The sequence below is a fragment of the Morone saxatilis genome, unplaced genomic scaffold, assembly GCF_004916995.1.
Source record: "Morone saxatilis isolate NCDOM2014 unplaced genomic scaffold, NCSU_SB_2.0 Contig7, whole genome shotgun sequence".
Classification (NCBI taxonomy): domain Eukaryota; kingdom Metazoa; phylum Chordata; class Actinopteri; family Moronidae; genus Morone; species Morone saxatilis.
In genome coordinates this window covers 14,100,922-14,113,924 of record NW_023340246.1, presented here as the reverse complement: position 1 = coordinate 14,113,924, position 13,003 = coordinate 14,100,922, and the positions used below count along the sequence as shown (strand labels likewise).

Below are 13,003 nucleotides of genomic sequence, written 5' to 3'. Positions count from 1 at the left end.
AACGTCCTGAGTCTGCCTCCTACTTTTGACCTACTCTGGCAACACCTATCTTACAGTATTGCATCAGGAAAACGTTATTATAGACATTCTGAGGTTTAATTACAGGTTAATAACACTTCTACACATTTGGAAACACATTGTATTACATTTATACTGTTTATTAAAGTGCATTATCTGTTTTTTTGTATCTTACTGTAAGTTTCTATACTATTGTTTAATGTTTGCAGCCATTTTATTCCCACCAGTTTTTGTTCATATATCTTTAAATGTGTGAAGATACATTTATGTTGTACTGATGACATAAAACCCTTTTTACCTGTAATGCAAGAGGCAATGCTGTTCCCTGTTGTTTTTTTATGTGTCTTGTCTGGCACACATCTAGCTCTACTGTTTGTTGTTTTTCTGGCTGTTTTCTGTTTGTGTTGTTGCCGCCACAGTGTGACTTCCCTGCACTTGATATCTGCATCTTAGCTATTCAATGTCTCTAGCCACAACAGATGGTATATTTTCCAAAACGTCCTAAAGGCCACAACAGTTTTACGCAAGCTAGGCAATTTAGACAGACTGATAATTCAGAAATGTTCATTTACTATTCATTTACTGTTTTAATGAGAAATTGCATTGATGCAATTTGCAGATTCAAAAGTGATGCAAGTATCTTGCAAGGTACAGCTACTACCAGCTGAATTTTAATCTTGTTCATCTTTGGTGAACCAACACAGTAACTCACAAAAGGACCAACAGGACTGCGTGTGTTTGTGAATTTGCTAGAACTGCAGATTAGATGTATATTCAACAACTTCTGTAATAAATGATGTGCAGGCAGAAAACCATCCAACCAAAAGCAGACAGTTGTCCCTTTCCCCAGATTTGCCATATCAAATTTGTGTAATTAGTCTATTTTTTTAAATATACAAACTAAACATGTGCAACACAAACTTACAATGTTACAATTCATGCTAGTCACAGTATAAACACATATAACACATGTAGAATAAAGCAGTATTCTCCATGTGGTCTTATATTTCAGAACAATATGTTGAGGTAAACATTTTGTAGGCAACATCCTACTCAACTAAGAAGTCTAAAGTGTTCCAGATGTCTCAATATTCACAGACTGTACAAAGTGAGACTTCTGCGATGGCTACATACTCTATATATGAGCAGTTTCCATGGAGATGTGTCAACATTTGCTGCAAGACCTGAATGAGGAGAGGCAAGATGCCAAAACCTAAGCCTCCTACACCTGGGCTTTAGTTTTTTTTCTCTCTCCATATTGTATCATCAGCAGTGATATATTTTGGTATACTGCCTGAAACGACAGAAAGGTTAGGATTAGCACTTGATGAAAAGGGGCAGACTTAATGTGGAAGGGATTATACCATTTCTGGTCATCTCACATGGCTGCCTTGATGTGTTATACTTAGTTTAATTTAAACTGGAAATCACTGACTCAAAGCGGGGCATTGTCAGTGCATCTGACCTAAAATCATGAGGTCTGTATGTCTTATTTTAGACCTAAGTTCAATTTGAATGTACTGCAATACAACTTACATGTACAATACGTATACAGACCAATATATGCATTCAGAGATACACATAAACCCTGGGGAATCGTCTGTTATAGCTCTAGGACCTTATCTTTTGTGTTAAATCAATGTAGTGTGGGAGGCTTTACAGGCTGCTGCACAGTGAGCAGTGATGGACTATAAGCTCCCTATTTGGCGTTTTCTTGCACTGAAGGGCGTAGAGAAGAGACTGAGGCTGAGTCCAGGGTGTGTGGCATCACTACAACATCCGCCAGTGTCTGCCTGCCGAGGAGAGAGCAGCAGCAGTGGGAGGGAGTGGGCGGATTTATATCAAAAGGTGAAATGCAGCCTCTGCTGCAAAGCTACATCGAATTGAATATGATTTTGTCTCAGTGGCAAGGTCTAACACTCTTTCCACTTATATAATGTTCACTGCTGTCCCCACATGTATGAGCAAAAACACGTTACCATTAAAGTCTCCTTGCTGCTGTACGGCTACAGTTATACCTTTATTAACAGTAAGATGCTTTGGTTGGTTTCTACTTGCTGTTACCATTTGCTGCATCACAATATGTAACAAATTATTGTTTAAGGCCTAGCAATGTATTTATCTTTTCTTGAAATAAAACTATGAATGCACGATATTGGATTTTTGTCAATATCTGATATTTTCCAGCTTATTTTGGATGATTGCTTATACGATATATATGCACATATTTTTTTCACTTAATGGAAAAGAATATCTAGTCGCTCCCGAAGTCGAATTAACATATTATAACGCCTTCATTGAGTTCATCTGCGGTTGTTTTATTTGGTTGATTTTTTGGTCGATTTTAGAATATTTTCAAATCTAACTTGGTGAATGACGACGAGGAAGACAGTAATAAAACGATTTACAGCGACTGTGACCAGGACCCTGACTCCAGGGACAAGAAAGACATGGCGGGGATGGGCCAGGACAGGAGAGACGTGAAGCAGGAGAGGCCAGAATATTTTCACATCTAGCTCGGTTAGATGGTTTCACACCAGAATTGGTGACTGTTGGAAGAGTGGAAAGACTAACCAAGACAGTTCTGTTACATTTTTGGTCTATTGAACGAGACAATTAAGCTGGTCTTTGATCTGTAAGAGAGAAACTTTAATTCCGAAAGTGTACGGTTGTATTTGTCTGTTTAATCAGTAGAATGATGATGGTTGTATTTTTCTGTACTTTATTTTGTGAGTTTTTTTTGTTGATTAAAGCTAAGAGAGCTTGTCACACTTGTTGTTCATCAAACTGAAACTACTGCGGGCGGTAATCTGCAACTCTATATTGTCAATTCCTGTTGGGATTTTCAGTTCCTCCTCATATCTAGAAGTCAAACGCAACCTGATTTTCTATTACTACTCAATCTTTTTCTCGGCTTCTTCAGTTCAGTCTTTGAAACAGTAAGCTTCCTCCCACAGTCCTTAGACTCTAAATAATTGACAAAATGTTCGAATGTCAGTGAGTGACTGTATCAAAGCATAGACTCCTGTACCTGTCCAAAACTGTCTGCTTGCCTCCCAGCTGCTGGGACAGGATTTAGACTCCTGTGACCCTCACTAGCAATTAATGGGCAAAGAAAATGACTGAATACTATTATTTTGTCCAACAAAAAAAAAGAAGGGGGTGCAGAATGCTTTCACTTCTCTCTGGCAGGTTGTTCAAGCCGTGGGCAGGACGCCTTAGGTATACAGGACTGTTCTGTTAATTGGTTTATTTATGGAAACGGAGACCAAATCACAGGCTATGAACAGTACATGTAAACAGCTTGACTTGAATAAGACCTTAAATATAGTGTGGCAAACTTCAGTTTTACTCTGTGTTTGTAATAGTAGTAGTTTACTTCTCCGTTGTTGTAATGTTTCAACTCTATTGAGATGGTTGTTACCCTAAAGCCCCTTTTCTGATTAAGTCATCAGTGGAAAGACTTGCGATACAGTAAACTCATCTTGGACGGTTCTTCACTTAAAGGTCCAGTGTGTAACATTTATGAGGATCCATTGGCAGAAATGCAATATAATATTCATAGGTATGTGTTGGTGTATAATAACCTGAATATAGGAATCGTTGTGTTTTCATAACCTTACAATGAGCTGTTTTTATATACAACCTTGTTGAACTGTCATGTTTCTACAGTAGCCCAAAACAGACAAACCAAACACTGGCTGTAGATAGGGCTTTCCCCATTCTCCTCCACACTTTAGCTCGTTCCCAGGTTGTCTAATACAGACATGAGTTCAGTTAGTTCTTCAAAAAAAACTTCAAAGCTAGATGCCACTAAATCCTACACACTGGTCCTTTTATACATATTCAACACAAAATTACTTTGCTTGGTTCTACTATCCAAGACTGAGAGACTGAGGCTGATAAAAGCTGACATTCCCTTCTCAATATATTTGTATCAGCTCTCTGCTTGTTTTGGCCCTCCAGTATCATTGTAAACCTTTAGACAGTTTGAATGTGAATCATCTGACAACTGTATGACTTACCTAATTGGATTTGGTTTGTTTCCAAGTGGATGACAGCTTCTTTTTCTTAGGGAACATCTATGGTCAGTGTGTAATGTAGAGGTCACGAATAGGGCACAATCTGGCGAGTAATAACAACTGATAAAGAATGGATGTTTTTGCTCAACAGTGGTCAATAAATTACCTCAAGCATGTTATTTTTCAACAGTGTGATTCATGCTCTACAGTTTGGCTGCCTGTTGCTCTGTTCTTCCCCGTGGCATTAGCTAGCTGTGCATTGGTGTGGAGGAGGGAGGCCTCATTTATTCCAAGTTATGCAACCATCTTGGGAAATGCTGGCCAGGCACTGACTGTAGCATAGCAGCAGAGCTTTAACTTAGCAGCCAGCAGCACACTGGTTTCCCAGAGAGCAGAGCAAGCAGAGGCTTTCCCTTCTCTCTCTCTCTCTCTCTCTCTCTCTCTTTCTCTTCCGCACTAGCCCTAATCTCTCCCCCCTCTGTGTGTGGCATCTTTGTCAGGGGAAAAAAACTGGTTTTATAGGCTGCATCAGGTGCTGACAGAAGCACATTTAAGGTAGAGAGGAAACAGCCTGTTGATCATGCACCACAATAGCGGTTGCATAAGCTGTGATACAGGAAAGCTCTCGTCAGTGTTTCATGGACTTGCAATGTGAGGTCTTAAAGAGCCAAGAGGGAGTATTTGCATTCATTGAAGCTATTGTCCTATTGAAGAAAAAATAAAAATCAATCATGACAGCTAAAAGCATTTGTATTCAGTATGTCAGATACAGCATAGATTGTCACCTTAATAAAAAGGTTTTGTCTTTCATTTTTTGCCTGCAGTGTATCAACTTGATTTTCAATCACACCATGGCTTCATGTAATCTTCTCAACAGTAAATGTAATCTTCTGAAATGTTCCATTCACCCTAAAATGGAAACAAGCTTGTTTGCTTTTCTCAAAAGCCTTTCAAGAGCTTAATTCTCTCCCCTCTGAAGTCCATCAATCTCTCCCACTCCACATGTCCTCTTTTTCTCCCCCTTTGGGTCTGGCTTTAGTTCTCCTGTCATACAATCAGTTTATATTGTCAGGAGATGCACATGTGCTTGCAGCTGTGCAAATGTGCGTTATTAGTTTTTTTAATTTATCCAAGCACTGCTCTTTTCCACTAATGACCTGCTTTACATTCACACACTCACACCTGGAAGCTGCAATCTGCTGGTCACTGAGCTGTCTTGGGTCAAGTGGTTGTTCAAAGGCACCTCAATGGTGCTAATGATGGACTTATTCTACACCCCGATTTAGTCTTCCAGGGTTTGAACCACTTTACAAATAAAATCAGTGCAGAAATGTGTCCAAAACTACTGGCTGACATTAAGAGAAAACATTATAAAAACAAATACAAAAACATGTAATGGTAATGTGATGATTATGACAAGCAGGGCAAATGTGCAGAGTAGTCCAGTCCAGGTAAGCTCAAGGAGTTTTTTGCTGGTGACCAGAATTCAGCACTGCTGACTGGAACCGGTACTATTGTAAAATCATAAGCAAGAGTTGCATGACCACATGGAAGTCTGTTCAAATAAGCACTTGAAACACTCCATGGTTCACCTCAGGCGGATGAGCTGGAGGCTGAAGGTGCTCCATAGTTGCATCAGCTCATCGTAAGGAGAGTGGGTGGTATAGTCCAAGATACAGTTGAGGATCTCATCCTCCCCTCTGCTGCTGCCTGCAGGGTATCCAGACTAAGCCCTATGACACAGCTTTTTTTTTTTTTTTTACCTGTTTATTGAGCCTGCCGGCATCCCCTGCCTTCATGTCACATCCCCCACACACAGAGAACAGTGCACTGGCCACTATGTATTAGAAGTTGCAAAGCAGTCCCTTGCAAATATTGTATGACACCAGTCTCCTCGGGCAGACAGTCAGAGTGTGTTTGTGTTGCCATACCAGACCAAGTTGTTATACGATATGAACTCCCATAACTCGACTGCAACACCATCACACCCTCACTATGGATTGGTGGCAGGAGTGACTGGCCCCCTGCTCTGCCGGGTAAATCTACTACAGGCTACTTCATTTCACTAACATTCAATACAGATGTTGCCAGTCAGGTAACTAATGGAGTGTTTTCAGTTAGAAAGCATCAATTAATAAGCCAGGCCAAAGCCTGAAAAAGACCTTTTAAATGCTGCTCTAAATGTATTGTAGGAGCTATTCTTGCATTATTTGGATTCTTCTGCTTTGTGCCTTTAGTTTGAGTTTTTGGTTAAGCACCTGTAATATATTTATATATAAGTATTTTGGATGAGCTCAACATTTTGCTCTTTCACCTTGCATTCACCATGTAAAAACACAGAAACAAATTTGCCATACCAATTAGCACACACGTAAAACCAAACCCCAGATTTGTTATGATTGTTGGTGAAAGAAACCCCAATGTTTGCTTCACAAGCTGTGTTGGTTTTCAAAACTGTGTTCATGAGGCAAAATTGGGTAAAATCATGGCTTTAATTCCAATAATACCAAGTATATGTGATACTAAAGTAATAAAGTCAACAACAGTAAGCCTGGAGAGGGTTGATGAATCTGTGGACCTAAGGAGAAGCAATGTTAAAGTCATAGATAATTTCACTGCTTAATGACTGATTCATAAAGTGAAAACATTTTAGCACCATTCTTGGTAGTTTATTTTCTCCCTTCTATCTCTCTCTGGGAAATGATTTATATCAAATTGACTCTACTTGAAATGAATTGGTTGATAGCTAAAGAGACGAATTTGAGTTGAAGGATTAGTCTCTAAACAGCTGATTATAGGGTAATCAAACCACCTCAAGAGAAAGTGTATGTAATGAGAATGCTGGGGTGATTGTACAGAGAAAATGCAGATCTTGCTGACAGTGATCCAGACACTACTCTGTGGGAGCAAACAGATGTTTTGTGTCTGCTGAATGTGTACTTCAGATTCCATAATATTCATGTTGCCATGTAGCAATACATGATTGCTGAATTTGTCTCATTCTGACTGGTATAGACAGGACTGACACTATAACTTGAGCAGTGAGCATCTGCATAATTTAGTGCAAGCTACATCCCTATAAACTGTGGCCAGAAAACTGATCACAACATCAACACTGAAGGTTTAGAAAATGTCAACATGCTTCATAGGGTGATACTGTATTTATTTCAGGATTACTGTGTTACTGTAGTGGTTCCTCTTGTCTTTCTATCATTTTCTTTTTTCTTTGGTAAGACAGATCAGAGGACATGATTCATGTATGGAAAAGTTTCTAATCACTAGTTAGTTGTCAGACTAGTGCAACTACATAAACTAATGATGAAAACCATTCAGATGAAACTGCCTATTGAACCAGTTAGGCCAACCAAACCAATGTAGTTTGGCCTAAGCAGACACAATGTAGATATAAAACCTGATTAAGTAGCAGGGAACTGTATCTGCTCTTTGCTTATGCAAAGAGTTAAAATTTAAAAGTGCATTAGGTCAGAGAACGGTGTGGATGGCATAGCAGCTCGACCAATGAGTGGGCCGTTGGCATTCAGATCTGTGAAAAGTTGCTTGAACAACCAATGTCCAACTATCTGTAACTCAGTAACATCTTGTACTAATGATTAAATTTAGAGGGAGTGCAAACAGATTGTTGGCTTGAGATTAAAATGATTGGGTCTCAGACAGGTACTGAAATATTAAACCTGGGTTAAAAGATGGTATCTTTAATGTCTTACTGTATTGTAAATGATCAAAATGACACAGCTTGATCCAACCAGATATTGCAATTATTATTTTTAATTGGTTCAGACCTCACTGCATAAGTGATACTGCATTTGAACAATATGTTGATGGATGCTTCTCCGGTGAATGTACAAGCATACTGACAAACTGTCTGATGATCAAATTGCTCTTTGTTTGGACCTGTACATTTGGACTACATTATATTGCACATAAGAGCATGGCCATTTGTATGTATGTAGATACACACATTCATTACTATTGTTAGCTTTAATTTGACACATTTTGTTGCCTAAGCAACCGGTCGATGTCATCTACTTCAATGCGGTGAATTTGAGAGATAGTGAGAGGGGACTTAGGGAGACAACAGAGAGCTATGATGGTGGAAATGAGATGAAGAGAGGAACATAGAAGGATGGTACTATATTCATTGTACAGTGATTGTTACAATGAAGCTCTACAAAATCCTACATCTACTGTTTGCTGTAGTCACACACTGTTTTAATAACCGAAAATATACAATCTCTGATAGAACTGAAAAAAACACAATCTCTGCAAAAATAAAGATGGAAATGAAATGTGAAAATAAATCACATAATATGGGTAATTACACCCTGTAATGAATAACAGTGTCTTTTAATTTCTTCTACTGTAGTTAAACAAAAATTTTAAGTAAGGCAAGGACATAAATCAAATGAAAACAATAATTACATCCTTTTTTATGATGTTCAAAGAAAGTCGGCAAAAAACTGCAGCACAACAAATCCAAATTATTAAGGGTTAGTGATTCAAAAGAGTTTGTTTTCCAACTTGTATTCATTTCAAATGGAGATCAAATCTGGAAATCCCTGAGTGAGAGGCATTTAAATCCTGAAAGTCATATTGTAAGACATATTTAAAGTGATAATAAAATGTGCAGTGACACCCGGGTTGGTTTTGCTTAATTTTCATCGTTCAGTTACAGTCTACAAAATGCAGCACAATTTGTAACGGTGCACCAAACACAGCATACCATATGGTACACACTAGTGTCTGTATCACATTACATACTGTATGTGTGATTTTTTTTTTCTTCTTTTTTTTTTTTTTTAAACCAGGATCCACCCCAAACAACCTTGAAAATCCTATTACAGTTCCTGGGTTTTCAGCAGTGGTTACCATGACAACTGTGCATTTTATTTCTGGCTCCTTTGAAATGGTGTGTGAGATCAGAGATCCCAAATGTTATGTAAGACGATGTGTGCACTGTTCCAGACTGGGGTTTCCTGCTGCAGAGAACTTAAAGTAATTAATTACAGGGGAATGGCAGACACTCAAGGCATTTCAACATCATATCCCTGTTACCTTACAGCTTTTATCACGCACTGGGAAGACGTAGGCTGTAATTGTTATGCAGGAGGATAAGCATTATGACAGATGCTTTTAATAAAGTTGCTCATTTTGACACATTTTGTTAAAAAGTTCTGTTTGAGATGTCTTCTTGTATCTTGATAGACATCAGGAGAACAGAATGATCAAGATTTGTGCAGACCTTTGCACAGTCAGAGAGGGAGGAGAATAGAAAATAATAATAAACATTGGTAGTGGCTTGGTAGTGGTGAATTTATTTTAAACAGGGCTGGGGAATAATTTATTCATTTTAATGGGATTACAGGACAAACTGTTCTGTGGCATCAAGTTAGGGTTTAAATAAATAGCTAATCACTTGTTGGGCATTTGGTTACTCAAGTATTGTCAATTTACACGTTCACATTTTTTAAGAATATGATATAATATTGAAGAGATCAGTTTGCTATAGTAAATGTCACAAATAAAGTATCTGCAGTGCAAACTCTTGGACATACAAAGAGTTTATTTATTCATTAGTACTTTCTGAGTTTCAGACAGACAGACACACAGAACTGAATCTATTGACTCACAGTATCTATCAGATATGAATTATAAAACTCCTGTGTTGCATGCAGACACGTGTCCTCAGCTTTGTGCTAAGTGCAGGTCTGTTATTCATGATGTGACACTCAACTCAGGATTCAATGCACAATACTGAGTTCACAATATGATTTTCTCACAATGTTTTAAAAAAAAGAGATTCAAGACAAATTATGACAGAAAAGTCTACTATACTCTACTATACTAGTGAGCGGAATGAATAGAAGGAAACTGCCTTGATGAGTGCATTTTTAACATATATTCTTTTGTATAAGCTCACTATGTACTGTACATACTGTTTCAGCATTGTATGAACACAATAAAGGAAAACTCATATGAGCCTGAGCAGCATTCACCATTAAGCGAGAAATAAAACTGTCAGAGCAAAAGGATTTATGAGGTTATGCTGAACTTTTTAACCCCTCATACAGAAGCTTCTAAATTCTCTCATCATAAAGTCTCTTTGAAGTAATCTAAAATGTGTTGCTCTTTGTGATCACTGCCCAGTGATGTGCACAGCTCTTCTAAAAATAATTAGGCATACAGCTAATAACAACTGGTTCATCACCGCAGGGTTTGAGAAATAATACTTTTATCGCAGATTCCAGAGGAGTTGACTCAATTTGTTGAGAAAATCAGCTCTCTACTTTCAACTGTGGGATAGGGTTATGAAGATATATACTGGACGAATTGAAGCAAACTGGAGTTTTGCTCTTTGGGGAGGCAGCCTAATGACTGTGACTGGCCTAACACAGTTAGTTGGCACAGTATTTGTGGGCTCCAGGTGAGGCTCCTAATGTTCTGTAGTTTTCCTGGTGTTTAGCTGCCAAAAAAAGTTGATGCTAATATTAATAGTTCATGGTTCTCTCTGTATTTTTCTCCTGTGCAGTATTCTCTTTATTGCATATAGAAATTAAAGTCTTCTGCAAACATTATGTAAAACAATAAAAATCAGTTGTGTTCAAGATTATTCAAGTCATCATAGCTTGAAGGAGAAAATCAGTAATCTATGACAAATTATACATTACAAGTAAATTGGCTTTCATCGAGCGTCAAAACCTCCAAGCCGTTTTGAGGGCAGAAGTGGAACTACTTCTTTTCAGATGAGATGAGACTTGACACATAGTGCGTCATTAAGCACATAGTACAAACCCTTTGCCAGCAGAAAAAGATAAAGGATTTCTACCTGACTTAAAAGAAAAATATATCTTTTGAGAAATATATCTGTTCCTATATACTATATTAAAAGCAGTACAGCAATTCTTAAATCACTTTTATACTGATTAGTGACTGCATGACTTCAATAACAACTTAAGTTAACTTTAAAGGTCTGTAATTAAGAATTGCCATTCATAGCTAGAAATCATTATACTTCCATGTGTACTGAAATACTGTAATAACATCTCACTTGATGTGAGTGTGCTCTTGTATGATAGGCGCCTTAGTGTACACTGTGCTGGGAACATAACAAAGTGAGAGATTAAATATTTAAGTACATACATGCACATAAAATGTCAGTGTTTCTGAGATAAATACATTTCTTGTCATTGAGAATGTCAGATAAATGTGAAGAGTATCCCATAGGACAATGTGTCTGTCATGCTCTTGCTTGTAATTGTAAGGAGAATCACAATAGCGTTTTCAATCTATGGGGATTTGGAAACAGAATATTCTGCTCAAGGTTGTTCAGAGCATTTCTCTCACCAACTCGCATGAATCTTATTTCTTTTTTTCCCTTTTTTTCTTTCTTTCTTTTCTCTGACACAGACCAGAAGTTTTCACCTTGGTCCCCGTCTCAAAAGTTCAATGAAGGCAGACGCCTCCCTCCAGCCAGGAACATGAAGGGCTTATCGGGCAGCCGCTCCCAGCACCAGATCCCTTTACCCTATGGCTTGGACTATGACCCCCACGTCCATGACCCCCACGCTCACCATGGCTCTGACTCCCGCCACTCGTCCTACCTGCTCAGCCCCACAGAGAGCTGCCCCATGGACTTCCACCATCGCTACTCACCGCGCAGCTCCATCCACTCTGACTGCATGATGATGTCCCCTGTCATGATGCCCCCAGCTGCTGCTTCTGAGCACATTTCAAGCAGCACCTTCCCCAGAATGCACTACAGTTCTCAGTATTATGACTCAGCCACACGGGATGACTGCGCTGCCATCACAGCCTCTGCCACCTCCCCAGCCGTTGCTGCCGCCGCAGCTGCGGCAGCTGCCTCCTCCCACCTCGCCGGCACCAAGAGCAACCGCCTTCCTGCTAACCTACTAGACCAGTTTGAGAAACAACTGCCACTACACCGCGATGGCTTCCACACGTTACAGTACCAGCGCACCTCCACCACCACTGAGCAACGCAGCGAGAGTCCTGGCCGCATCAGACACCTTGTTCATTCTGTCCAGAAGCTCTTCACCAAGTCCCACTCCCTAGAGGGATCATCCAAGATGAACGGCACAAAAGGTGATATGATGGGAGGTGGAGGAGGAGCAGGTTATCACCATCATGGCCACCACTCCACCAAACATGGTAGCAAGAGAAGCAAGAGCAAAGAACGCAAGCACCGCTCTGGCGGCTGGTGGAGCTCCGATGACAACCTGGATAGTGACAGCACCTACCGCACACCCAGTGTCATGTCACGGCACCACGGGGAACATGTCAGCCACTGCTACCCAGATTCCATGCACAGCCACCACTTTGGAGACCTGTCACTTAAGACCTCTAAGAGTAACAATGATGTCAAGTGCTCGGCCTGTGAGAGCATGGCCATGGCGCCTGAGGGCAAATTCATGAAGAGGAGCTCCTGGTCGACACTGACAGTCAGCCAGGCCAAGGAGGCCTATAGGAAGTCATCGCTTAATCTAGAAAAACCCATGATGCACACAGACCTCAAGCCTTCATCGCGGACATGTCACTACCTGCAGGTGAGTGACACTTACTTAATTTATGTTTTAAATGGACAAAAATGGAACAAAATAGACAGAGAAAAGACAGGATATTAATATATTAAAAGCTGGAGACAGGGTGTTTCTGTTATACTGTATGTGGACGGTTGCCACAGTGCTACTGAAATGAATGTTTATGTGTAAATGTGTGTATGCTACTGCTGGTATACGTCACCATAAATCAACACTAGTAATATATTACTCATTAAATTAGAATTTTTGGTAATATAATAAACAGTTTGGTTAATATTTCTTTTTCACTGCATTGGAAAGGGAGCACCTGTTAGTGTCTGTCAATCTGTCAATCATATTTACTATTAATAGAGAGTTTAAGAGTTTGTAGCAAGTCGAGCTACAGAC

The 13,003-nt window shown here is 39.4% G+C and overlaps 1 protein-coding gene across 1 annotated transcript in view; it reads left to right on the top strand.

Annotated features, from left to right (window-relative positions):
- LOC118340261 (disks large-associated protein 2-like) overlaps window positions 1-13,003 on the top strand; it is a 107,646-nt gene that overhangs the window by 45,398 nt on the left and 49,245 nt on the right. Inside the window, exon 2 of the mRNA XM_035678133.1 lies at window positions 11,466-12,622. Coding sequence (XP_035534026.1) covers window positions 11,466-12,622 — 1,157 coding nt within the window. The remainder of the gene's footprint in view (window positions 1-11,465; window positions 12,623-13,003) is intronic.